The sequence below is a fragment of the Cinclus cinclus genome, chromosome 25 (genome assembly GCF_963662255.1).
Source record: "Cinclus cinclus chromosome 25, bCinCin1.1, whole genome shotgun sequence".
NCBI lineage: Eukaryota > Metazoa > Chordata > Aves > Passeriformes > Cinclidae > Cinclus > Cinclus cinclus.
Genome location: NC_085070.1, coordinates 7450447 through 7477474, shown reverse-complemented (window position 1 = coordinate 7477474; position 27028 = coordinate 7450447). Strand labels below are relative to the sequence as shown.

The 27028-nt window shown below is 45.1% G+C and overlaps 3 protein-coding genes across 12 annotated transcripts in view; 1 reads left to right on the top strand and 2 right to left on the bottom strand.

Annotated features, from left to right (window-relative positions):
* The first annotated feature begins 186 nt into the window (after nt 1-186).
* Nucleotides 187-7963, top strand: LOC134053543 (UDP-N-acetylglucosamine--dolichyl-phosphate N-acetylglucosaminephosphotransferase). 3 transcript variants are annotated; one of them, XM_062508571.1, is made up of 9 exons: nt 187-363; nt 2372-2492; nt 2578-2791; nt 3328-3474; nt 3606-3690; nt 4433-4621; nt 5662-5749; nt 6104-6259; nt 7408-7963. In XM_062508571.1, exons 1-9 carry the CDS (start codon nt 209-211, stop codon nt 7471-7473), a joined length of 1221 nt encoding a protein of 406 aa, XP_062364555.1. In that variant the 5' UTR covers nt 187-208; the 3' UTR covers nt 7474-7963. The 3 variants fall into 3 exon arrangements, with proteins under 3 accessions (XP_062364555.1, XP_062364557.1, XP_062364558.1); XM_062508574.1 differs by lacking the exon at nt 187-363 and adding an exon at nt 449-483; XM_062508573.1 differs by lacking the exon at nt 187-363 and adding an exon at nt 372-483 and having other exon boundaries at nt 2372-2791.
* Nucleotides 7964-10136: 2173 nt separating this feature from the next.
* Nucleotides 10137-20053, bottom strand: LOC134053544 (porphobilinogen deaminase-like). 6 transcript variants are annotated; one of them, XM_062508576.1, is made up of 13 exons: nt 19893-20053; nt 18300-18372; nt 17591-17643; nt 17436-17491; nt 16277-16354; nt 15886-15963; nt 14464-14539; nt 13659-13772; nt 13110-13148; nt 12105-12224; nt 11816-11869; nt 11101-11187; nt 10137-10883 (listed from the first exon to the last, which is right to left on the bottom strand). In XM_062508576.1, the coding sequence occupies exons 1-13, from the start codon at nt 20025-20027 to the stop codon at nt 10710-10712; spliced, it is 1137 nt and encodes a 378-aa protein (XP_062364560.1). In that variant the 5' UTR covers nt 20028-20053; the 3' UTR covers nt 10137-10709. The 6 variants fall into 6 exon arrangements, with proteins under 6 accessions (XP_062364560.1, XP_062364559.1, XP_062364561.1 ...); XM_062508575.1 differs by having other exon boundaries at nt 17591-17640; XM_062508577.1 differs by having other exon boundaries at nt 13119-13148; nt 17591-17640.
* A 143-nt stretch (nt 20054-20196) lies between these two features.
* Nucleotides 20197-27028, bottom strand: part of LOC134053564 (vacuolar protein sorting-associated protein 11 homolog) — an 11882-nt gene continuing 5050 nt past the window's right edge. For all 3 annotated transcript variants that reach the window (XM_062508629.1, XM_062508628.1, XM_062508630.1), the window contains exons 8-16: nt 26514-26700; nt 25965-26108; nt 25295-25483; nt 24267-24428; nt 23665-23804; nt 22276-22478; nt 21527-21698; nt 21195-21417; nt 20197-20472 (exon numbers count right to left, since the gene is read on the bottom strand). In XM_062508629.1, coding sequence (XP_062364613.1) covers nt 20308-20472; nt 21195-21417; nt 21527-21698; nt 22276-22478; nt 23665-23804; nt 24267-24428; nt 25295-25483; nt 25965-26108; nt 26514-26700 — 1585 coding nt within the window. In that variant the 3' untranslated portion in view covers nt 20197-20307. The remainder of the gene's footprint in view (nt 20473-21194; nt 21418-21526; nt 21699-22275; nt 22479-23664; nt 23805-24266; nt 24429-25294; nt 25484-25964; nt 26109-26513; nt 26701-27028) is intronic.

Below are 27028 nucleotides of genomic sequence, written 5' to 3'. Positions count from 1 at the left end.
GAAACTGTTAACGATCCCGGCCGTCGTGGGAGCAGAGCTCCGCGCCGGCAGGGAGCTCATGCCAGGGCCAAAGATGGCGCCCCCGGTAGGCCGCGAGGGCCCCGCGCATCCGGCGCCGCCCGCGTAGCGCCCGGCCGGGAAGGCGGTGGGCAGCGCCCTCGGAAGGGAAGGGACAGCGCCCTCGGAAGGGCCAGCGCCCTCCGTGGCCATGGCGGCCTGGCCCGCTGTGCCCCTCCTCATCAACCTCGGTGGGTCGCTGCTGGGCTTTGCGGCCACGCTCACGCTGATCCCGGCATTCACGGATCACTTCCTCGCCGCGCGGCTTTTCGGGGAGGACCTCAACAAGACCTCAAGACGGCCCGTGTGAGTAGCGCTGTCCTCCGGAGGTGCCCCGGGGGACCGGCCCGGGCACGGCTGACTCCCCCCGCTCTGCTGAAGCGCGGAAAAACTCTCTATAACCCACAAAATAAGTTATAAGAGTAGGTAGGTATTTATTCAGCGCTCAGGTACATGGGGGATGGCTCCTCCAAAAACATGCACACTTTGGTGACCTGTGCTTCTCCTTTTAGTCTCTACAAACTAGGAATACACAACACGCCTAATACATATTCATTTCCTAACTCCGCTTCATATTAAAGTTAGCTCCACGCCTTTTTGCGGCTGCGCATTGTTCCCTTTTGGTTGCTCTGGTGGTCGTCCGGGGGTCGCTGGGATGAAGTAAACAGTCTTCCTCTCAGTTGAACTTTTCACCTTGCCTCCTTGTGCATGCTCTCTTTTTAGTCCTTTGGTCATCTTCCGGACTTTTATACCAGTTTTCCTGGTTTCAGGAGTCTGAGGACCCCCTCGTCCTGTGGTGCCTTTGTCCTTGCATCCTGCTTGCCCATTCTAGGCCTTCACCTCACCTTGTAGCCTTGCTCTCCTCCTGTTCTTGGAAGTGCCATATATTACAGTAAACACAGTTTTCTCAGCCCCCTTTTAGTCGAAGCATTTTCTTGATACTTGATTCTTAATTCTCAATTTCTCTGTCTCAGTTCCCCCTTTTCTAGAGAATTAGTAAACTCTTTTACTTTCTCAATTCTGCCGACCTGTTTGGGTCCCACTGTGGGTTTTGGAGTGGGAAATAATCTTTCACATCTAATTGTTGAGTTTTATTATAATTGTCTGCCAGATCCCCTGCCGTTTTTACAATTAATTGTTTTTCTGTCTCGGTCAGTGCATCCAATAATAATTACATATCGCTCCAATCTGGATTATGTTGTTTTATTATATATCGCAGACATTTAGCCGTGTTAACTGGATCACTGCAGTCAGTTTTAGCAACCTTTTCCCATGCCTCCAAGTCAGTTGTGGAGAAGGGAACTTTTACCAGTACCATTCCTCCCTCTGGTCCCACTGCCTCTCTCAGAGGTGCCTGTAACCAGGCCTGTCTAGCCCCGTGTGTGATCAGAAGGGGGTCTGCATTCTCTGAGTCTACATCCTCATCCTTTTCCTGTTTTATGTGGGGAAGCTTGAGCAAATCTAACGGACCGTGTTCCTGGGCCACAGTCTGATAAACCTTATCAGATTTTGTGCATCTTTGCCCTATACGACATGCTGAACACCGCTTAAGCTTTCCTCTTAGTCTTAGTCTTCTTCTCTAGGGCCAATACCAGAGGGTCCGATGGAGCCCTGATCTCACAATCCCTCTGCCATTCCAGGTGATTGCCAAGGAATAAAAATATATCGGCATAGGATACCTCTGTCCATTTTCCTTCCCTCCTAAGAAATAGCATGAGCTGTGTTATAATCCAAAGTTCCACTGGGTGGACACTTCACTCCCTCGTCCAATTCATAGAATGGCCACCAGTCCTTGCAAAATCTTACAAGGTCTCTCTTGTTTTCTGTTCCCCCATGCCCAGCAACATCTTTCCAACGTGCAGTAACACAGCCTAGTGGGCTGGCTTTAGGGATCTCTTTACTTCGTCTAGTTCCCATTATCTTCTCCTTCTTGTCCTGTCCCGTTACCACCCAAACTTTTCCTCACACAATTTCACTGTATCTTCCCAGTATTCTTCCTACACACAACCCCAGTTTGCGGGCACACAATGTGACTTTCCACACACCAACTTTAGAATTTTAGGTTCAACATTGACTTGATTAGGATTGTTTTTCAATTCACACTTGAGGCATTTGCCCTGCTGGTTATTAGAGCAACACTGTCAACATCTTTTACAATCTCTACACTGTAATAAAACCCACGCCAGATGCCAACCCCTTGGTCCTCTGACAGCTCTAAATCTCCCACAAAGACAAGCTATCCTGTTCACCCCCCCAGAATACTCGGAGCCTCTACTGTGAAAATGCTCAATTTCTCTGTCTCACTACCTTCCAGCCCCGAAGCACAGGGTGTGATTAGCGGTGCCGTGTTCCTGATCATCCTCTTCTGCTTCATCCCCGTGCCCTTCCTGAGATGTTTTGTGGAGGAGCAGTGCGCTGCCTTTCCTCACAACGAGGTGAGGCTCGTCCAGTGCTGCAGGCATGGCAGGCAGGGGCAGGGAGTGGCCACCGGTGACCGGGGTCCTGTTCTCTGTCCTGCAGTTCGTGGAGCTCATCGGTTCACTCCTTGCCATCTGCTGCATGATTTTCCTGGGCTTTGCAGATGATGTTCTGAACCTGCGCTGGCGCCACAAGTTGCTTCTTCCTACCATGGCTTCCCTCCCACTGCTTATGGTTTACTTCACCAACTTTGGGAACACGACCATTGTGGTGCCTAAGCCCTTGCGGGTGCTGCTAGGCATGCACTTGGACCTGGGTAAGTTAGAAATCAGCAGAAGCCATTATCCACATGGCAAGCAGTCAGTGGAAGGGAACACATGAAGCACTGTGCTGCAGAGGGAGCAGACTAAGGATTTGCTTAAGTAACCAGTAAGAGAGTGGCACTCCACCCACTAAACATCAGGCTAGAAAGAACATCCAGAAACCCAGAACACAGAAATTGAGCTGTGCATAGACAGGCACCAATCATTTTCCCATGATCCTGGCAATACAGTTGAGTACTGGGGCACACAGCACATGGCTGATAACACCAGGATGTCAGAAGGGCAGGAACAGCACTCCAGCTGGCTGCCATGTCAAAGCATGCTGCAGCCACAGTGCTGTACATACACGTACACGAGGCCAGCTCATAAGAGAAGAGGCAATCTATCTGTAAGCTACCACCATCAAAACTCACTGAGATTGCTAGGTAATAGGTTGGTATGTAAATCAGGAAGTGAGAGCTTCAGTGAATTTGTCTAGGGCCTGCTTTGCCTCCAAATACTAAAGCATTTGGCTTGCTCTGATTGGCAGGTATCCTCTACTACGTGTACATGGGCATGCTAGCAGTGTTCTGCACTAATGCCATCAACATTCTCGCCGGAATTAATGGAATTGAAGCAGGACAGTCACTGGTGATAGCTGCTTCCATTATCATATTCAATATTGTAGAGTTAAATGGTAAGGAAAATAACAAACATTTGTGGGCACAAAAAGCAAAGGGAGATTGAATTCTAGATTTCAATAGCTTGTATTGGTAAAAATGAACCAGTCTTGTCTTATCACAAATATATGTTTTTCTTTTTCAATAGGGGATTATCGAGATGATCACATCTTTTCTCTCTACTTCATGATTCCCTTTTTTTTTACCACGCTGGGCCTGTTTTACCACAACTGGTAAGAGGATAGACATTCAGAATTTGTCTGGAAGCATCCTTTCCCTCTAGTTTCTCTTTTTTCTATTGGAGTCTGAAAAACAGAGGCCTCTCTGAATTCTTCAGCAAGAGAGCAGAGTACAGGGTTTGAATTAAAACCTTTGGATGGATTAAAGTATATTAAGCCATTCATACATGAAATAGAGATGTAAGTTTAAGTAAGTAAGGATACGTTTTAAGTGCCTTGAAAACTTAAAGCCTTAGATATCAGTGTAGAAAACAAGTGAAAGTTCCAAAACATAGTTCCAGACATAATAAAAATATAGTAGGAATAGTGCTTACATTTTTCAGATAAAACAGATAGGCCTTTAGTATTAAAAAACTAGAACAAACAAAACCACTTAACAACGTGCAGGTGGAACACTGGAGTGCAGAGAGTCTTGTTGCCAGAACCAAGAACACAAGGCATAGATGGCGCAGTAGCTTTTCTTTGTATTAGAACAATTGTGGTCACACCGGTTCACCCAAACACACAGAATACACTCTCTCCTGTGCCTCACTGGCTGTCTTTTCATACCATATTCTCCTCGAGTCAGATAGTGGGTCCCAGTCCTGCAGTTCTAGAATAAATACCTACAGTTGTTTACAGCTCCCCATTGGCCCCTAACCTGCAACTTGGATGTATATCCAGTGGTTATAAGTAGCCATTTTCATGGCAATAGTAGTCACATCAGACCTTTTCTTTTCTGCTCCATGGGTTCCAGGTACCCATCTCGAGTGTTTGTTGGGGACACCTTCTGCTACTTTGCTGGCATGACCTTTGCTGTGGTGGGGATCTTGGGACATTTCAGCAAAACAATGCTGCTTTTTTTCATCCCGCAAGTACTCAACTTCCTCTATTCATTGCCTCAACTCTTCCACGTCATTCCTTGTCCCCGTCACCGGCTTCCGAGGTAATGTTCCAAGCGACCTAGAGTGGTGCTACAGGTTGTGTCTTTTTTCCTCCAACACCAGCTGAGAAAGGTGGTGGAAGGTGCTCTTTTTAAAAGCCATCATAGTATGTTTTCTCTTTAATAGACAGCAGCTCACTCTGCCAGCTGCAGTCAGACCATACAGTAGAGGTTTCTCAAAGAAGTGAACTTTCCTGACCAGCCCTCCCCTCAGGATACAGAATAATTTTTATCAAGGTTAGAACATGATGATTCTATCCTACATGATGAAGAGACATTGACACAGGCTGCTTTTAATGCTGTGGCAGTGGGATCTGCTAAGATTTCATAGTAGCAAGCATTCTGTAGCGCTATGCCACATCAGCAAGTCTCTCTGCAGGTGTTAGATTCTTCTATTTTATTCTCTAAACTACACAGCATATATTGTGGGTACACTGGGAAGGAGTTTTCTCTGCTCCATTTGAGGGGCTAGATACCAGCAGCTGCTGTTAAGTGCATCACGTTAGTCCTGTTTCTTCTGTTGCCTGGAAAGGGTGACCTGGAACAGAGACTATATACAGCAAAAGGAATAAAAGAGGTATTTATTGAAAGGATGCACTTCGGGCAGTGCAAGAGGCTGGCCAGGGCTACACCCAAATAATCAAATTCCAGATGGATCCCGGTCATGAGCTTTACACGTTTTTAAGTTTTGGTTCATCCTACATATTAGGGTTATTTACCCAACCACAGCCCTGGGCTATGAGTATCAGCCCCCTGGCTTGCTCCCTTTCCCTCATTGTTTCTGCATTTTGGGTACCAGTTGTCCTTAATTCTTTACCTAGAAAGGGATTGTTGTGTCTAACTACCCTGTGAAGAGAACTTTGTAACACCTAATATGAAGTTTCAGAGTTACACACTAAGCAGCAGAAATTCTGAGAAATATTAAAGCTAAAACCTAAGGCATCACTTCCACCACTGGATTTTTTTCTCAGCTATAGATCTAAGTCTGCTTACAAAGTGATCTCTTTGTTGTATCTGGACTAAATTTTAAATGTTTCTTTTAGGCTTAATCCTAGTACAGGGAAGTTGGAGATGAGCTATTCCAAGTTCAAAACTAAGAGCCTCTCTGCCCTGGGAACAAACATTCTGAAGGTAATATGTGGAAAGCATTCAAAATTCAGATGCATTTTCTGGCAGTCATCAACTGCAAGAGAAACAGGATGGGAGAAAATGCAGAACTTCAGGATTCAGTAGTTATTGCCTGGCTCAAATCTAAAAGAAAGTCTGTTACCATCCCTCACAGTCACTGAATTGTGTTACTAATCAGTCTTTCAGAATAACCACACATATAGAAGTGCCACAGGACCATCATAAGTCTGTCCTGTCTTTTCTGTAAGAGCACAAGCAGGATTTCAAGGATGGTACAACAAAAGGGCTCTTAAGCAAGACTAGCCAGTGAACACCAAACATACCTGGTGAAATATCATGCAGTATTTCTTTCCTCAGGTAGTCAAGATCTTGCACATTGTAGATGTGAAGAGTGGAACAGATGAAGATGGTGAATACACCGAATGCAGTAATATGACGCTTATTAATTTTGTCATAAAGCTGATTGGACCCACCCACGAGCAAAATCTCACTCTCCTGTTGCTACTCATTCAGGTCAGACAAAGGGTTCCTCCAGTAGAAAGATTTACTCTGCAATAGAAACAGATCCAAGTCAGTCTGAAGAGTTTTAAGGGGGAAGGGGAAAGTAGAATATCATGCTCTTCATACAAGGTGCAGTGGAGCCTGGGGAGAGTAAGAGGCTTACACACCTCAAGGAGGAAAGAAATTCCCACATCTCCCTGTTCATTAGGAGCTTATAAGGAAGGTTAGCTTAAGAAGATTCCCAAGGCATAAGTCATTGGTTGCAAGAAAAACATGAGGACAGCAGAGTGCCTTGTCACTTTGACTCAAAACAGCCTTTTGGTATGTTCCTGTTTTTCAGTAATACCAAATAACAGTCTCAGAGCTGTCAGTAAGACTTGTGTAAGTGTGGCACATGGCTCAGCAATCCCTCAGTCTGAGGGGCATGCAGGAGCATTTTGAAACCGCTTGGAGAACAAGGATATGCTTCACAGATACTGCCACTACCTCTATTCAGTATGTGAATTCTCAAGCATAGTATAGTAAAAACACCTCTTTTGGAAAGACCTGCATTGGTTAACTGCCCACAATAAAATCCTTCTATTCATCCTCAGATTTAAGATAAGGGATTCTTATTAGGAAAGAGACATTTAGCATGATTCCGATTTGGGTGGAAGGGCTTTCAACAAAAGCCTGTTGAACAGGGTTTGGGCAGATGACATAGGGGATAGAAGAAGACAGGAAGTACATAGCACTTACCTTGATCCCAGTCACAGCAGAGATATCCTGAAAGTGTCTTATTGTAAGGATGCTGAATTCAGTTTTGACATAAGGTATTTTCCATTGCAAACCGTGGGGGTTTTGTTGTAATACAGGATCCTTAAGGCAGAAGGAGTTAATCCTAAAAGTTTTTCTCTTCCACTTGTTGTTACAATGTGACTGTGTACAGGCACATGGAGAAATAACCCACTGATAACCAAAATCCTAAGAGAAGCAAGGTCTTTGGATACGCTTCTGCCATTTGTCTTCCTGTACCTAAAAAAACGTAGCCTTTTTGTTGCTGTTTTATGAAACAAGGCATGCTGGAAAGCTTAGCAAAGCCATTTGGAAAGGAGAAATCTGATAGTCTGTAAACCATTTGATAGTATAATGTTTCTGTTATGTTTCTGATTTTTACCTAGGTCCTTGGCAGCATGCTTGCATTTTCGATCCGGTACCAACTAGTGCGCTTGTTTTATGATGTCTGACTGGACTGTCAGGAGCAAGGGAAAGAGTTCTACCTGCCAGTCCATTTTCTCCAGTTGCTTGACCAAATGATTGAATGTTCCCGCCCTCTGAGAACCTCAGAATAGCTGTCAGAACACAAGCAACTGCTTTGTGTGGGCTGGTTTTGAACTGGGATGTTTTTTGTGCACCAAAGGCTTTTGTCCAGTTCTGTGATAGAAAAGATTCACTGCTATTTGGACATCGTTGTTATTAGGAATACCTTTTAGAGGGGAAGCAAATGACAGCACTTAGGTAAAGTGGCAAAGATGGAATCTCTATACATCTAACAAAGACATTACTGTTCACCAAGAGCAAAAAGAGCTACTTTTAATTTCTGTGAGCAGAGTAAGTAAACCAGACTCCGCTCTTGGCTTCACCAATCCTGTTTTTGGTTCATGGACATAGAACAACATGTGAAAACCCATACTCAAAATTCAGTGCTCCGAGAATAAAATAATTCATGGTACCCTTTCCCCTGCAGTGCTTTGCCTTTGCAATATTGACATGCAGTGAAACTAGGTTATATGGTCCATCTCTAGCTTTCTACCCTGTCAAGCAGCTGATCATTTCTATAGTAGACTCCTTCCTTTTGTATGGCTACTGGGAGCATTCCTGCTGATGAGCTTTTAATTCCGAATACCTTTATTGTCTGCCTTCCTCCCTGGAGGAGGACGTGTCTGGAACAGGCTAGCAGAGTAAGGATCACCATGTCTTAACAGGGTATCAGTAGGACCCTTAGATCAACATGGAACTTAGACCCTGATCACTGCCAATCCCTTTTCTCAAATACAAATAATTATTTATATAGCAGTATTTAGCACCACAGTTCAACACAGAATTGCTACCTGCCCAGCAGAAAAACATGGAACAGCCACTGGAGTACCAGGTTATAGTCTTTGCAAGAGTAAGGGTAGTGAAAGTGAGTGAAATAATGCAACAGCAGAAACAAGGATGCTGAGGTGGGTGAGAGTAGAAATTGCCAGGTCCAGTACCCTAATAGATGTAAGGGACTGCACCTCCACACACCCAAGTCCGGCTAGTAACAAGGCCTGGAATGTATTACCAGAAAGCAAAAATACCTGTATCCAGCAGCACTGATCAACACAGGAAACACACAGCACTCAAGTATGAATGGTACAAGTGGCCAAATCCTCCAGCTGATCAGTTATAGATCAGTACAGTATGTTCTTTGACACATACACACAAACATTATGAAACCAATCAGTGTCTGGCCTTAAACACTGTCTGTCCTGTTACTAGCTGCTGGATTTCCTGGCATCAGGGCATATGAACAGAGAAATTAATCTCTCTGCTAGCTGAGCTTGGAATGTGGTCTTCCAATAGGTACCTCTCAGGCAGCCATTCCATTTTCCCCAGTGAGCTAGCTTAGCTCTAACTCCAGTAAGCATCCTGCTGACCCAAATCTCTCCCATATCTGGTCCTGGGTTCCAGTGCCCATTATCCTACTTGCTCTCTAGTCAGGCTTATTCACTAGGGATCACACACTCATTCTATCTAGCCCTGGCCCCTCCCTGCGTGTGCTCAGGTCTTCAGTCTGCTGAAAACACTGGCTGCTCTGATCTGTGTCCTAATGCCAGTTGCTAGCACTTAGACCTCCAGATGTACATAGGCACGCAGGGCAGACAGTCCGCTCACTCTGGGAAAGAAAACATACAGGTTGGCTTAAGTACAACAGCACAGACTGCAGAGTGAATTCTTACTAATCGGCAACATTTTAAAACATTACTTCCCGTTTTTTTCCTCCTAGTCCAGTTTGACTCCTCCCTCTGGTGCTTCTCTTAATATACCAATATTATAAACCCGTAATATATCCCACACATTCCCACAAGCCTCTAAAAAAGATCTCATGGTAGGTTTTTTCACATCCCTAAGTGCTCTTTCCCCCACGTGGGATCCTGAGGCAAATGGCCTTACAGACAGGGGTACCTCTCAGTCTGTAGGCATCCCGGGAGCCCCTCTACCTCACTGTGTGTGGAAGCCCGGCTCAGACCAGGGACCAGGCCCAGGGACTGACTGCACCCCTCAAAAAGCACCGCGTACCTGTGCCGGTGGCACGAAGGGCTTTGTGGGGCGGGCGGGCCAGCACGGTTTAGATTTGGTGCCTCACTCGCTGACTGCCGGACTGACCCTGCCACCGACACACTCAAGGCATCGCATTCAAGGTATCACACAGGGCACCGATCACCCAGGAGCTGCTTCCAAAACCAAGGGCGGTGGCGCTGGTCGGTGAGCAGGGCCGTGCTCGGCGGGAGGGTGTAAAACTCCCCAGTGCCCTAGCTCCAGGCCCTAACGTGTAACAGCGAAGGGGGACTCTGTGTCTGCTCATGAAAGAGCGCAGCTAAGGCCAGGTCTCGCCCGGCAGGGTGCGTTCAGCAGCTGCAGAGCAGGGGCGCTCTGGGACCTGCTGCGGCCGAGTACCTGGCGGCCATGCTCGAGGACCTGCTGGCAACATGGCACGATACCACAAGAATATCATAAGGATACCACCTTCCCTGTGGGTCTGTTGCTCTGACCCAGAACAGCCTGTGGCCACAAGCCATCAGCTCTCAGTGACTTCAGCTCTGCTTGCGAGGCTGTCCCAGGCCGACTCGGGGACAGTGAGACAGAAGCATTATATGGCAAATTCCACAAAGGTTCCTTTATTATCCAGCAGCTCTGTGAAGGGGCCCAGGAACGACAGCTCCCTCAAGAACTTGGGGAAAAGCTGGGGTTTTTATGGGGGAAAGCAAGGGTGGTACCAAAGGGTGAAAGACCAATGGGCTACAAAGGATTACCGTGGGTACTAAGGCATAGTGGGATCACTGAAGCCTTTGGGATAGCTCACCATGATAAGGCAGGATGTGCCCACCCAAGGGGCATCTCTCCAGAAGGACTGAGATAAACAAGTCACAACTGATTCAAGGAACATCTCTCCAGGGTAGAGGTGTGGCTAAAGCCACAGCAGGCCTGCCAGTCTCCACACCTAGCTACAAAAATTCCGAGAGACAATCAACAATTTAGAGAAATGCAGAGAGGGATGAAATCTCTGAAGAGCAGAAACTACTCAAGTTAGTTAACTTCATATTTGAGGCTTTTTACATCCAAGCATCAGTTTAGACTGGTGTGAATGTTGAAATAAATCCCTCCAAAGGATCATGGTGTAGCTGCAAAGACTTGTAGTTACAGTTGTACCACTCCTGCTGGCTACACCCCAGGTTCAGCGGGTATCATTGAGCTGCCTTGCCACACTAAGGATATGCTTTGCTCCCTTGCTCAGAAGTAAACTAGCTAGTTCAACACCCAGGTTCTCTGCAGCTTCCTGGGCCTGACCAGGTACATTCTTGGCCGTGATGCCAACATGTTGCACATCATCATTCGGTCCATCTTCATTCTGCAAATATAAACACCTCAAAGTAAGTCAGCAGGAAAACAGTGGCCAAAGAATTAAGACACCCATGAAACAGGTTAGACTCTAGTCTGAGGAGCCTCAAGAACACTGTGCTGTTATAGCTTACAAGAAACCAGACCAAATATAATCTATTGCTGAAGGCTTCATTTTGGTCATTTAGCTTCAGGTTTGAATTTTGAAGTCACCACAGTTCACATACCTGGTGGGGATAACTAACACTGGTCTGCATGGTCTCCTTCAGGCTATCAGATCCATCCAAGCTGTAGACCGCTCCTGTCAAATACAACTTGAAAAAAATATACCACATTAACAAACAAACAAGCAGCCAAGTACCCCCTCTTTGAAAAAACCCACCCAATATACAAGGCTGAGTCTGGAGGGAAAGACTTTTGTCATGCAGTGGGATCAGCATGAGTAACCCTGACCCTGAGTGAAGGAAGAAGAAAATGAAGACAAGCCACTAACTAGGTGGTGCAACTAACCCCTTACAAGGTGGTTACATAACAGTACAATACAAGTATAAAAAAGTAATCCCTGTTAGGGAAGATGTGACTTCTGAAGGAAAAAGCTGAAGTTTTTTTCTAGTTTTCCACATCCTTAATCACATTCCACTGTCAAAGAACAGGTTTGGTAGGGTCAGAAGCAATACTTTCAGATCTCAGGACAACATGAAATAAGCACCAGGGGTAGATGGGGAAATCTAGTATATAAGGGAATTTTCTGAAAGACAGCTTCAGTAGCCAGACCCATTGTACTCCTGCTTTGGACAAGGAGGGTCACGTCAGGAGGCTATCTGCCCTAACTGGTTATAAAGATACCTGCTAAAATTAGCTTCAGGAAAAGATACAGAAACATGCACACACTTGGAATAGGTTTTCAGAAATAATCCATGAAAAATACAAAGTACTCCTCACCTGGCCATCCTTCAGCAGGGTGTTGACAGCAACAGGGATGCTACATCCACCCTCCTAAAACACAAAGCAGCTGACACTGAGGCTCCTACTCAACACATTCAAAGCAGAGGCCTCTGAAAAGTTTAGGCTACACACAACCCTGCCCATCACTCTTCTGGCCCTTTTCGATTCAGAAGTACTCTCCTTTGCAGTTTTAGAGAAGTGTAACAGATTTCCCATACTATGGCATCAAGTCAACTAGCAGATCAGTATTTAACTGCTGCAGGCAGAGCAAGGGTGCCAGACCTACCAAACGCTTCATAAAGGCTCTCTCAGCAATGCAGCACAACACAGTGTCTGCATCATGCAGGGCAGATACCATATTCAGTATCTCTTGGTCTTTGGCACGAACTTCCACTGCTAAGGCACCCTAGAAGAAGAAACACACAACAAAATATAATAGTTCTTCAACTTCATGCATCTGCATGTGTACTCAGCATTGATCATGAAACAGAACTCGGAGGCTCCAGACCCTTTTCACTTAAGAGAGTAATGTTCACAGAAATTAATTACAATAAACTCCACTGGCTGCAGGGCTGTCCTACAGTAGCTGCTATAAACAGAAGATGAGGATTTATTCAGCCAAGTGATCATGCTGCCACCTCAAACCATTCTAGAACTCTGCACAGTACTTGACAAATATATGATCAAAATCACTTTTTCAGACTGAATGCGCAGATTCGTCACTCACAACCACTAATAGATCACCAGCTCTGGTTCAGCAAGTTTGATACTAGCAGGGCAATCCTGTGTAAGCTCAGCCATGCAGCCAGCATGGAATGGAACAGTCTGCCCACCTAAAAACAGGAGCACTGACAATGTGCTCCAAGACAGATGTTTCAGCTCCACCCCTGCAGGAGTCAGGACACCATGCACAAAGGAGGGAGCATCACAGAGCAAAGACACTGCAGTGAGTTTGCACATCCTGGTGGAGCATAATACTGACTCTGCCAGAATCTGCCCCATATTTGCTGTGTTGCTTCACTGTAGCTGTTCATGGATTACCTTTCCTATTTACCGTTTTTCTACTACTGATAGGAATCAGCCCCTAACACACTGGGTAGGAGACCAGATTCCCATTCTTCAAACGAGCTGTGCTTAAAATAGTGTAACAGCCAACAGAACAGATCAAAGTACTTTTCTGGTAACCAAGACATGAGAATTCTTCAGCACAGTTAACTACTCAGATATATCATATTGCTGCTGGCTTTCAGTGCCATTTAAGCATGGCTTAAGGAATAAAATTGTAAAGTACCTGTCCAACAGCATATAGACAATCTTCAGGGCCTAGGAGCTGGAAGAAAGTAAATTCAAGAGTTAACTCAAGTTGCACTGTTCGCAATATAGGAAACAAGAGCCAGATTCCTGTCTCTAATACCAAATGCCTTCATGTCAGAACAAATATCACCTCTCCCTTCCCACGCCTCAGTGTTTCTATCACAAAAGTGAGATAATGCACTTTCCATCAACTGGAGTGTAACACTTTGTGAATCAGCTAATCACTAAAATCTCAGCCTTGCATACTGTTGCATTGCTAGACACAAGTGCTGCGAAGTGCTAGGAGACCATCAGGTTACAAACTGTTACTGAACCATGGAAAGCTGAACAGAAAAACTTCTATATGAAGAAAAAGACAGTCAACCAGAAAACCCAACCACTCCTTCCTGAAGTGCCTCAAATCAAAGCTAGCATGGCAATGTAGTCAGGAGATTGCATGCTTATCTTAGGACAACCACAAGGTCTGAAAGCCACTCAGTTGGATAGTTCAGCAGAGAAGGGTATTTTCTGCTTTGCTGCGCCTCACCTGCCCAATGCGATTTTCCCAGCCCATTCTCTTCAGCCCAGCAGCAGCCAGGATGATGGCACTGAAGTCTTCCTTCTCATCTAGCTTCTTTAAACGGGTATTTAAGTTTCCTCTCTGTAGAAGTGATTAAGCAAGCATAGAAACAGCAAACAGTCCCACAACCACTTGAGTCTTTACAGACTGTACAGAATCCAACAGTCTCCAAATGAGAATGTCAGTACTATCCTGAAAGAAGTGTCAAATATGTATAATTGTTTCTTAAAATAGAATTTTGCCAAGTATTATGGAATATTAATTCAAGCGCTGAGTCTACCAAGATATGCACACCATTGAAGTGCACTATTAGCACCCAACCCCTGCTGCACTGCAAAGAACTCTACTCCTAGGACTGAAGCAACAATGCCTTTTCTCAGTAGGTCAGCCACCCACATTGGAACTAGTGGTCCAAAGCACATCCAGGGTTACTGGAAACCCAGCAACACTTGGTCACGCCTGTGACAAACACATGGGAAGCTCTGTCATGCAGTTTTTCAAACACTGCAAAACATACAATTCATCTGTATGCTGAACCTCCAGCTAGATCAAGGCTGGCTGCTTCTTCACAGCCTCATGAGAAAGCAGAGGACAGGATGGCTACAGTGCTACCTCCCCCTCAGAACAGCGTAGCAGAGAACAGCTTTTGAGGAAGCAGATGGTTCTTGTAAGTCAGGTGGCACAAATCAGCCTCGACTTTAGATTTTACATGAAGTTGTACTTTCCTTTTTGCAGCTTTACCCAGCTCCTATAGCTTGCCAGGAAAGGATACAATATCCCTGAATTCCAAATGAGGGAACTTCTTCTTGAGCTGAGCTGCTCTCCGAAGTGAACTGGTTCCAATCACACTGCAGGGAAAAATATAATCACTGAAATCCAGAACACTCCTAACAACTACCTCTAGCCCAATATATGACAGAATTTTCAATGAAACAAATGTTTTGCTTTTTTTTTTCAGTTGATATGAAGATCAAAAAATCAGTCAGTTATTTGTATCTCCTCAGGAGAAAGAAAACCACTCTGTCAAGTTTAGCATAAAGCACGTCTGAAGTCACTGCCCAGCAGCCATTTTACAGGATATGCTTCTGATGAGCAGATCCTAGCCACTGTCAAGGACTGATGAAACCTTATTGAAAGACAACATTTTTCACAGAAAAAAATTCTGCTGCTCCAAAATGAACCAGACAAAGCCAAACAACTAAGTGAGGAAATGACTAAAATGGAGGAATTTCATCAAAGAACTGCAGTAAGCAGACTATATGCTTACTGCATATTATTGCTGGTTTGGAAGGGAACCATCAGCATCACTGACTTCCAACTCCTAGCCCTGTGCAGGACAACCCAAGAAGCACACCATGTGCCTGAGAGTGTTATCCAAATACTCCTTGAGCTCTGTCAGGCTTGGTGCTGTGCACACTTCCCTCAGAAGCCCGTTCCAGTGCTGAACCTTTTCCTGATATCCAACCTAAACCTTCCCTGATTCAGTTTCATAAATTTTCCTTGAGTCCTGGCACTGGTCATGAGACTGAAAAAATCAGTATGGGCCCTTCTGCTTCCTCCTTTTGGTAACCTGAAACCTAAACCAGATGTGATTTTCCTGCTATGCACAGAATCACAAATCTTTGTGTCACAGCTAGTTTATTTCTTTCACTTTACATATTAAAAAAAAAAAATCTAATAGCTACCTTGATCTGAGTAATTTCACTCCTCTGTCTCAGACAAAAGATTCCAATAACTTCTATAGAAAGACAGGTTATTAAAATGGAGAAACCACAAGAAACTGATGCCAAAAAAACAAAGAAAAAAATCAGAATTGGCTGAGTGAGAACAGAAGCATAATTCAAGTTCATGAAAGCTGCACCAGACACCCCATCTGCATTGTGTGCATTCCCCACCAGCAGGCAGAATACCAAGGAGCTCGAGGTATCGTGGCAAGAAAGGCTCTAACTTGAGAAAGTATTGCCACCCAAGGGTGCCTTGAGAGATGAACCTCACTCACCATGCAGCACTCTCGTGAGACAGCATTACTTTATCCAGCAAGTGGATTCAGATTAATGTCTGTGGAATGCTCACAAAAGGCAGCTCAAAACCACTACAGGATAAAGCAGTGAGCTGAATGACTTGCCAATGGAAAATACAAGCCAACTGACCCCTTCTGTTTTTACACCTGCCTTCCCCTTCTTCTCCCACTCACCTCTTCTCAGGAAGGAGGCTCAGTGTTTTCCCGCAGTTTTTAGGATGAAAGACAACAGCATCAAGTGGGTTTTCCCTTCTGCAAAATAATGCAAGTGCAGAATGCCTGACACATCATTTAAGGCATGGCTGCTAAGATCAACAGTTCTGCTATCATTTCCTGCAAGAACTGCCTCTGGCTCTAAAATACTCCATCATCACTGTACGAGCAAGAATTTCCAGCACACCTGCTAGCTATGGAACACCAGTGTTCCACTAGAGCTTCCACTATTTTGGAGATTAGTCACAGGAAACTTTGAATACCTGCAAGGACCTACGCTGCCTTTGCTGTCCCTTACCAACACTACAAAATGCAAGACCCTCAGAGAATCAAGCCTCATATCCACACTTACTTGCAGACAGCACCAATTGTAAAGCCGGGAGGAAGACAAGTTGGCAGGTCCTTCAGGGAGTGAACCACAAGGTCAACTCTAAAAATTAGAGGATAGTAGTCAGAGAACAGATGGTGAAGCTCATGTGGATCTACCAGAGGCCTGCAGGTCACCCACAGAAAAGTTTGAATGCACTCTGGAATTAAACTGGAGAAGAATTTCAGGATTCTGTAGCCAGGATTACTACAAACTTTTTGTGTTAGTCCCAAAAAGCTACTTCACCTTTCTGCATCTCTTTTCCCCTCACCCAGTGATGAAAGACACTTAATAATTAATCAGATTGAATGAGGGGAAGATGCTGGAGATGTTCACACAGAGAGATTCACTGTACCAAAATGCATCAGTATGAGGGTTGGTATTGTACTTCAAACTTTAAGTAACAGCAAGCCAAACTACAGGCTACCTGCTTTGTCACACAGGAACAGAGCATAATTGTAAACACTTGAGTCTCCAAAATATATCCACCAACTTCACTAAAAATGCACTATGATGTAACTATGTGGCAGAGATGCAGAAGAATACCTTTGTTTTCAAACATACTTTAACTAAGGCACTATGGAAATCCTCCTCAGAGTACTGAAAAGAAAGAGATTAAATAATAACAAAAATCCCCCAGCACCTCAAACCCACGAAATCAACACTAATATCTCTCTGCTCAGGGACCTAAAGCAAGGTTTTTTGTGCAGAGAAGTTGCATAGAACACAGCACAATTTGCCCATGCCAAATTCTCCTGCACATTCAGATTGCATAACACTAAATCTGTTTTGCAATACATTACCAACTACAAGCAAAGAATTTTAAAAAATATTCATAAGTGGAAATCATATGAGATCACATCCTCTCTATATATTACAGCATGTAATACACAAATAACAGAAAAAAAAAAAAACTAACTGGGGCAGACCAGGTGACACAACAACTGCACTTCAAAATACATGGCCTAAGCCCAGGGTAGAGAGAAAAAAAAGGTGGAAAAAAAGACAGGGACTTATCAAACTATTACTTTTCCTAGCCTGAGAGGTACCAGGACTGAAGGAAAGTAGATCACTTATGCTGCAAGCTAAATATGTCCAAAGAGCACTGAATGCCAAGGAGAAAAACAAAACAGTAAGCTCTTACTCATTTCTTTCAAGTGCAGTTTCCAACTCTTTGGTGAAGAGGCTCTTCTCTCCAATCTACACATAAATGGAAGAACATGAATCACAAAATAAGCATCAACCAATAATAACATAAATACAATTAGTTTTTGAATAAAGGAAGAACAGATCCTTTACCTTGGAAAGTGCTGTATCCAAGATCTTGTCCCCAGTTGTTGACATGGCCACTGCTCAGAAAACAGTACAGGTAAAATATGAGGCTTGACAAAAGCACTGGGCTTAGGCCGAAAATATCTATCAAAATGCCATGAGCAGTCACACACTACTGGGTGAACAATGATTCAAGCTCAATACAAGGGCAGCTCACTTCTAGAAATACACTGCACTCAAGAAAAGTGAATTTGAGATTTCTTTCATTGTCCTCAAAAATTAAAGCAAGCTGGAAGAGAGCAGGTTTGAGGAAGAGATGACCCAATGGAAGCTGCCACAGTCTGTCTCTAGAGTGCCAGTGAACACATCATATAAAGCAGTTCTCTTCAGTGCAAGGCTGAGCTCCCATTATTCCTGTTGAAAGCCTTGAGCCCCAGACCAGAAAATGCCCCTAATGCTCAGAGGGGCGCAGCCACAATACCAAGTTTGCAAATGGAGCAACACACCACAATATCCATCACATACTCAGCACTTAAATCATCAAGAGCTTATGAAATCCATCTATTTCCCCTAGAAGGAGCAGTTGCTCAGCCACACAACTGAACTGAATTCAGACAACATTCTCAGATAAACTTAGACCTCCTCCTCCTGACTCTACACACATCTCTTGCACACAAAGATAACCTGCTGGCTCCTGCTGCCATCTACCCCAGGGCAACAGCCAAATAAAACTTACCAATCTCAAAGCAGAGGTCAGGGTATAGCTCACGGAGCATCATAACTACACTGTCAGTCTGAATCCGGGCCAGCTACAAGGAAGCAGAAAACAAAGTCCTAAAGAAAGAGCATATTGTCCATGTAGTAGCTAAGGAGACTTTGCCATTCTTCCACAGCCAGGCACGCATGACCAGTATGTGCTTTCCAAATCAAAAGCATTAGAAATAGGTTGCCTCAAGTAATATCACTCGTAGATACAATTTCTTTGAAGTGCGGGAACTCCTATCACGACCAGAGGATGTCACTGAAGAACTTCTTTTATTGATTAAAGAGCTACATCTCCTCATGTCCGGAGATGCACTGCAGTGATGCAACCACTGATGAAACATTGAAATAAATTTATAGAGTTAGGGACAGTAACTACAGAAGTAGTAACAGCAGTAACAGAAGCCTACAGATCATGATTCTCATACTTTCTGGTTTCATGTACGTGGAACACAAACACTGAATGATGACTGCTAATCAGCAAGTGGGCAGAAAAATAAGCAAAACCATTATTCTATTGCTCAGTGATGAAAGAACAAGTCATATTGCACACTGAGCTAGGGTTAAGGTTAGGGGTGAAGGCTCCTGCTTTCTCTAAGAGAACAAATTGTACCAACACTGGAAGCTTTGGGAGAAGCCAGTACTATTTCTCTGAGCTGGCAGAAAATTCCAGTTACTGTTAAATACAAGTTACTCATCCTCTGTGAGAACAAAGATCTAGTTAGAGGTTCTACAAACACACACATATAAAAGTAACAGCTTACATCACTGAGTACACCAAGAAACAAATCTCAAAGTAGCAAACTGCATGAACATTCTATTGCATAAGAAAATCAGAAGCAAGTAAAATACAATCACTAGTGTATCATCTTTCTGCACATGAAAGCAGCAGAAGACTCAAGCTACTAAAGAAGAGTTTCAGCTTTTCTCCGACCGAAGGGCTCAGGATCCTTTGGTAATTAAGGTAGTTCCAGGACAGCGGTTCCCTACAAGTACAATGAATGTATGCAGCTGCCTCCCTTTGTAAAGTGCCCCAAAGCCTCAGGCTATCACACGAGACAACACATATGCACGGCTATCTCCCTCGTCCTGATGCCTACATAAAATGCCTTTGGTGACAGCACCGAATTCTTCCTAGAACGTGCTACCAAAAAGAACGAGATTATCTCAGGGCAAAGGCTCAGGGGCGCTTATCTCCCTTTGTGAGGCTGCTCCTCCCTGCTGTAGCCCGCCGGCAAGAGATACCTCCTCTATCTCTGGGTATGTCCCTTCCCCGGCCTGGGAGCGGGCTGCAATCACCCCTCACCGGGGTTTTCCCTACGAGAGCCGCACAGCCCCAGAGGGCCCCGCACCGCGGCAGCGCCAACAGAGCTGACCGTTCCCCGGCTTCCGAAGGAAGGGCTTTCCAAATTTCTTCCCGGAGTTCCACGGCAGGAGTCCAAGCGCGCCAACTCAGGAAGTTCGGGCCGTTCCTCAGGCCCGAGAGCACGCAGACCCCGCGCTGCCCGGGACGAACCGAGTGCCCGGGCGGGAGCATTCTCCACACCCCGGCCCCGCCGCTGCCTACCTGGCTCCGGCGGGTGCCCACGCGAATCGCTCTGCCATCCACCCCGTTCTCTCCCTGCGGCAGCAACGGGTCGGCGCCCGCGCCGCCGGGCTCGGCTCGGCCCAGGCCCGCAGCAGCCGCCGCCGGCTCCGCCATGACCGCCGGCCCGCCCAGCCCGCGCCCACCACGTGACCGGCAGCCTCCCCCCCCCCGCCGCGCTGACCACGTGATCACCCCCGGCGGGCGGTGCCGAGGAAGCCCCGCCCCCTCCCCTCCCGCCACTTCCCGGACCTCCGGGGCCGCACTGAGGGCCGGGCACGGCACCTCCCGCCCAGCCCGCTTTATTGGGGACCAAGGGATGACAGCGAACACAGGTGGCCGCGGACACAGCGGGCACTCCGTACAACGAGAGAGGGACTGTGCACAGGGCCTGGAGTCAGGTACTGCGCTTGGTGTGGATGAGCAGCTCCCGCTGCAGGCCAGCCTCGATCGTAGCAGCCGTCTTTCCCGAGGGCAAGTCCGTGATCAGGGTGAGCTTGTTGAACACGCCGCGACCAAAGTAGTCAGCAACGACTGAGAAGCCATCGTTTGAACACTTAAGCTGCCAGACACAAAGCAACAGCATCAGCAAAAGCCTCCAGAGCCTCTTGCCTCTAGCCCACTTCCTTTCTTGCCCTGCACTTAGAAGTGTCTGCCTTAGGAGACAGGGCAGCCCGTGTCAGTCCCTGGCTCTGCTCATTCCGTGCAAGGGCTGAGTGTAACAGAGGAACCTCCTAGATTTTCTGACACTGGCATTCCAGCTCCTGTTTCAACGCCACTTCTGAGCCACGCATGGAGCAAGTAATGAGCAACTGAATTAAGCAGGAAGGTGAATACCTCAAGTGCTCTACTTTCTACATGGGTTAACATTTTCCAGCTAATGTCCCATTCTCACACTCACCGCTTACTTCATCCTTGGGCAACACAAGGTAGATGCAACATTTTGGTGCTGTCCCCATTCCAATTCACACTATCCCTTTCCTGTTCTCCCTAATTAGTTTTATACAACCTGTTTACCAGCTGTCATGCTGACCAACAGGTCTCATGTGAATCTCAGATGAGAACATATTCTCTCTTTCACCTTCACAGAGCCAACAATGATTCTTCATGCTCTTTACACAACGCAGTCAGCCTAGGGTCTAATGCCTCATTATCCAGTTAATATAAAAGTATTTTGTAAACAAGGTTAAGCCTTACCTGTCTCTACCAGCCTCCCTCCATTTACAGGTCTGTAAATGAATCTAAACTCTATTTAACTTGGTAAGGTAAGCAATGTTACCCTACCTGATGCTGAAACTGGTCATGCAGATCTCTCTTCTGCTCCTGGGCTCGGATCATATCCATCACTTTGCGATTTTCTGGCATGCAAGTAGGACATTCTGAATCACTCTCAGAGTAGCTTTCAAAGCAGTGCTGGTGAAAGGAGTGACCGCACAGGAAGTGGACTGAAGGGAGCTCCAAGGCACTGGTGCAAATGCTACACTTGGTCTTCTGAAAAATCTTGGGACTGAGTGACAAGATGGAGAAGCATGAGAAAGACAAAATACACTTTACAAAAAGAAAACAGCACTTCTGTCCTTGTACAGAACTAGACAAGACAGCACACAGTCCTGCACCTTGCTTTTAGCTCTTCAATTTCCAGGCGGATCCTTGTAGTTTCTTCTCGGTATTTCTGAATTCTCTGCTCATCCTGCTCTATCTGGCGGCTTTGCTTCTGCAGCTTGTTGACAAGATAATCCTTGATCACAGACAGGGTGGCTGTGGAGTTATGAGCCAGCGTCTGCACAACTGAAAGCAACTGAGATGTTAGTTTAAACACAAGCACAAAACCTGCAGCTATGCTTGTACTGCTAGGGCAGACTGCTTTCCTGGGACAGGCCACTTACAGGCAAAGACAGTTGGCATTCTCATGGAATTGGAAGAGCTCACTTAAAGAAACATTCTCTTTCAGTTTGACCTCTTCCAGAAATGGGTGACTGGGAGCATGTCTGGATAACTCAGACCAAAAGGGACAAAGGAAGGATCTAGTAGTGGATTTGATTCTAGCTCTCCACCAAGAGGAGTTTCAGCACACCCTGCACTGCCCCACACTGACAGAACAGAAATCATGTACAAGACATCCCACTGATACTGCAGATCTTTTTCCCTAACTAGGGAGCTGTGACTGACATAATTTTTTCCTATAGAGCAGGTTATCAATTCAAATGTTGGGCTCCAATTTAATTGATTCTTCTAATGTCTGATCTACTGAAAGCACTACAAACTAGTCTGCCTTGGAGTCTTTTGTGGTTTGCTTTTCTGTCTTTTGCTTGGGTTGGGGTTTTGTTGTGGGGGAGGCTGAGGGTTGAGTGTCACATGTCATTACCAAGCAGCGGAGGCATAAGATTCTTGTTCTCGATGTGTTTCAGCACTGCAGCAATATACTCTTTGCAGTTCTCCTCCTTCCGTGCAAAGTAGCCAAGAGCCTGTTCCCAGAGACAAGCCTCCTGGTCGCCATATAACTCGCACACCTCAATCACCTTCTTGTACTGCTCATTCTGCATGTGGTAATGCATGATCTGTTGGAAACTATGGTAGAAAGACTCATCAGCTGCAACAACCCATCTCACCCTTTGAGTTGTTACAGGGACCTCAGGTTTTCACCCAGCCATGCAATCTCCAGACTCATACACGAGTCAAAGACAAGTCTTTTTTTTTCTCTATATGACTGCCTTGCTTCAGCGGTGAGGTATTTCTGCAGAGCAATCATCCACCATTCCCATCCTGAGACACGAAAGAGGTCCCTACCATTAATGGTACAGACATTTATGGCTCAGAAATTGCTGCAGTGGCGGCAACAAGGGAAGGACAGGACTCTTAAGGAGACTCCAACTCCAACAGGAGTTGCTGGAGTCTGAACAGAGGCCTCTCTTGAGTTCCTCAGAGAGAGATCAAAATGCAGGCATCGAATTAAAACCTTTTTATGGATTAAAGCATACTAAGACACACACATATGAAGCAGAGGTGTAAGCTTAAGTTTTAAGTAAGTAAGTTTAGTTAAGAGTATGTTTTAAGTGCCTTAAAAAGTAAAAGCCTTAAAATTTAGTGGGAAAAAAAAAAGCTTCAGAACTCAAAAACAAGTCTCACTCAGTGAGAACTCAAAAACATAGCTCCAGACATAACAAAAATATAGTAGGAATACTGCTTACATTTTTCAGATAGAACAGATTGACCATATGCATAGATTATACGTAAACTTTTGTACCAAAAAACTAGAATGTTTTTTGTTCCAAAAAACTAGAATTCTAGTTTAGAAGAAATGCTGCAGGTTTGTGCTTTTACATCATTCGATAATTTGTAAATAAGAATCTGTGTACTGGAGCGAGAGCTCTCTTGCTCTCTGTTCCTCCACCACCATCCACCACCATCATCATCACTACCATCACATGATGAAGAAGAAAAGAACAAAAAGAAAAGCCCAGGGAGCATCTGCCTCTCGAGACTCTATACCAGGCCACAGCCTCTGCCACAGCTCAAGACTCTGTAGTAGACTGGAACTCCAGCCTTTTCAGGGCCTTGCACCAGGAGCTGCTTCTGCTTCTAATCAGGACTTGACTTCTATCTGGGACTCTATGCCAAAAGCTTTTAACACTTGGGACTCTTTTGCCTTTTGAGACTGATGTGCCTTTACAATAAAGAATTTTATAGCAACTAACAACTGCTCAGCTCTTTTGAAGATTTGAACGCAAAACAATCCCGACAGAATAACACTCACAGTTTGCCCTGCTCGTAGAGGTAGAGAACACCATCCTTGAAATTGTGCATCTGACATAAGACCAAGGCCTTATCAAAGACTGTTTTGAACCTTCCACTCTTCAGGAGGATGAGGGCTTCATTGTGCAACTTCTCCTTGATCTACAAAGAAGGGGGAGAGGTCAAGAACAGGAACACAGGCACACCTACATCCACACTATTTTGGACTAAGACCTGACAATTTGGAGCTCTTTGACAAGTTTTGGTACTTGTCCTTTAAACTTTTTAAGCAAACAGAACATAGTTTTCTTTGCCCAAACAGCCATCCAACAGATCTAGGCAAGCAAGTAAAAGATATTTTTGTGGGCAAGGCATTTGCTCACAGAGACTGTATTGTCTGGAATCTGTCCTTAAATTAAATACAAACAAAACAAACTCAGCCATCCTGAAGGGAATATTCTCCCAGCTCCTAGGCTGCTTTCCCATTTGTGTGCTATTTGTCGAGCACAGCATATGTATTGCCTAATGTTATCAATGCCCCGTTGGAAAGGACATTGTGGGAGTGCAAATATGACTCAGAGACACCAAATCTTTCTCTCAAAACAATGCTAGAGGAGCTCAAACCTGCTCATCTTGTTCATGTGCCCAGTTCTGCAATCGAAGTTCCAGTAAAGTGTCATAGACACCCTGTGGAGAGTCAGCCTGCACCTCAGTCATGTGCTCCAGAAAAGCTTTCAGTTCTCGGGAGTTGTTTGCAAAGACTGGGATGAACTCCTCTGAATTAGCCTGTAAAACAGTCAGAAGAAGACAAGCACCCACATCAGTCTAAGCCACACTAGTGCTTCCTTCCTGCCATGAAGAATGTTCATTTCCAGAATCTCAGGATGGATACAGCACAATACAGGATGCTGACAACATTAAGGATCAATCATGAGCAATAGCTTTAAGAGGTCCCCTGCCTCTAGGTCTACCAGTCCACCAGAATTGGGCTTTTCATAGAATCATTGAATAGTTTGGGTGGGAAGGGAACTTTAAAGGTCATCTAGTCCAATACCCCTGCAAAGAGCTGGGACATCTTCCATTAGATCAGGCTGCTCAGGTCCTCATCCAACCTGACCTGAGTGTTTCCAGGTATGGGGCCATCTACTTCTCTTTGCAACCTGCTTCAGTGTTTCATCACCCTCATTATAAAAAGTTCCTTCCTTCTATTTACTCTAAATCCGCCCTCTTTTACTTTTAAACTATTACCTCTTGTAGCATCCCAACAGGCCCGGCAAAAAGTTTGTCCTCATCTTTCCTATAAAACTCTTTTGAGTACTGAAAGGCTGCAGTGAGGTCTCCCTGAAGCCTTCCCTTATCCAGACTGCAACCCCAGTTCACTCAGTCTTTCTTCAGAGCAGGTGTGTTTTCCATCTGCCGGATCATTTTTGTAGCCCTCCTCTGGACCCACTCCAAAAGGTCTATGTCTTTTCTGTGCTAAGGGTTCCAGAGCAAGACACGATATTCCAGGTGGGGTTCCACCTCAGCAGAGTTTATTTAGGTGTAATTCTCATTATACCTAACACATCAGACTGGCAACACAAGGCATGCAGAAGCACTCGCTGCCAAGTTACTACCAGAGAGCAACAACTCTCAGTCCACACAAACCATACCTTTTTTCCTTCCAGCATCCCAGGGCCTTCATTTCCTCCCAAGGGACGGTAATCAGTGCAAAGGATCTTCAGCAATTCAGTGGTCTCATTAGGGACATGGTGCATCAGGATTTTACCATAACGCTTCATGTTACTCTCTGCCTGTTCAAAGGGCAGTTTTCCAATGTAGTGCAAAGCCTCTTGGTAGTTCTGTGAAGACAGACAACAAAACAATTGCAAAACATTGGCCTCTGCTCTCCACTTTGAGGTTAGAACAGAAAGCATTGAAGACATGCTGTGAGTAAGCCACAAGTACCATTTGCTCTGAATTATGACCTAGTTCACTATTCCTGCTTATTTTCCTCCTTAGGGAGAAAGACTGGATATATCCTGGGGGAACGTTTAGATGAATCTCCAGCTAACCACCCTCCTTCCTCTTAAAGAGCACTGTAAAAAGCCACATCAGAAAAAAAAAAAAACAAGACCTTCTGATTTCTACACTTAGTCTAACACACAAGCCAAAAGCAACACACAACCAATCACACCAACAGCAATGAGTATTGTTGCTGCTGCTCTCATCAGCATGCTATCCTCAGCAAAGAAGTCAGTGAAATTATATTCTCACTAAAGAGGAGGCTAGAGAATTGGTATTCTCCCCAGTAAGAACACACATGCAATTATGTCTCCTCACCTTGATGTCCTCTAACTGTATTTTGAGGTACCATTCATGATGCTCATGTTTCTCTGCCAGGTACACGGCGTGGGAGTAGTAACCAGCCTGGCGAAGCACCTTGATAGCCGTTTCCACATCAAAGTGGACCTCACTCTCACTTGTCTCCGAGAACGAAAGCAGAGAGATGGCCCCTCAGAAAAATTCTAACAGTCCAGAAGCAGTAATCATTTATGTAAGAGGCGGGAAACATGAGCAGGGACAATTTGGTACCTCTCATGCAAGGGAAAAATCACCCTTGCAGAAAGGAAAGGGGTGTAAGCATTTCTTATTTGCTTGCCAGAATCAAACACACTCTAGACCCAGATGGCAAACCAACCAAACTGAGAATGTAAGCAAGAGCTTGGAAATAAAGGAGCAAAGACCTTTACCACTCAGGGTACTGAATGGTAAATTCATTATTCTCACTCTTAACAGTCGTACAGAATGGAACTTACAATGTCACCACTACCCCTTTTTAATTATTATGATGACATAAAAATGTAGCATGATTCTATGTCCCCCCAATACCTTAATGAACTCTTCCAGTTTGGAGCTGTCTTTGAGTTTGGTATAGCAATTCAGCAGAAGTGTAGTGTGGTCTGCATTGGCCAGGGACTGTAGATGGAGCATCTGTAGATAAGCAGTGAGATTGTGGATACGCTGAGCATCCAGGAATTTCCGAATAACATAAGATGGTTCTAGCTTTCCTATAGTTCTGTGAGGAGAAAAGCAATGTTACAAGGTATTGTATGCTCATGAAGTCAACACAAATGGAGAAATTAACAACAGAACACAGAGATGCCTTAACTTTAGCAGGCACTAACCCTCTTGGGACTGCTCAGCTACAGATCAGAAGCAACAACTATTTACAATGTAAGACCACCCATCTGCACACTAACTGATACAAAGGTCTTGACCAGGATGACCATGACAGTATACAAGGAGTTAATCTTTCTTTAGAGGTGGCAGCGAGAAGAAAAGACTAAGCTCTGAGCACAACAAACTGGGAAGCCAAAAGAAGAGAGGAACAAAAGCTCCATCTT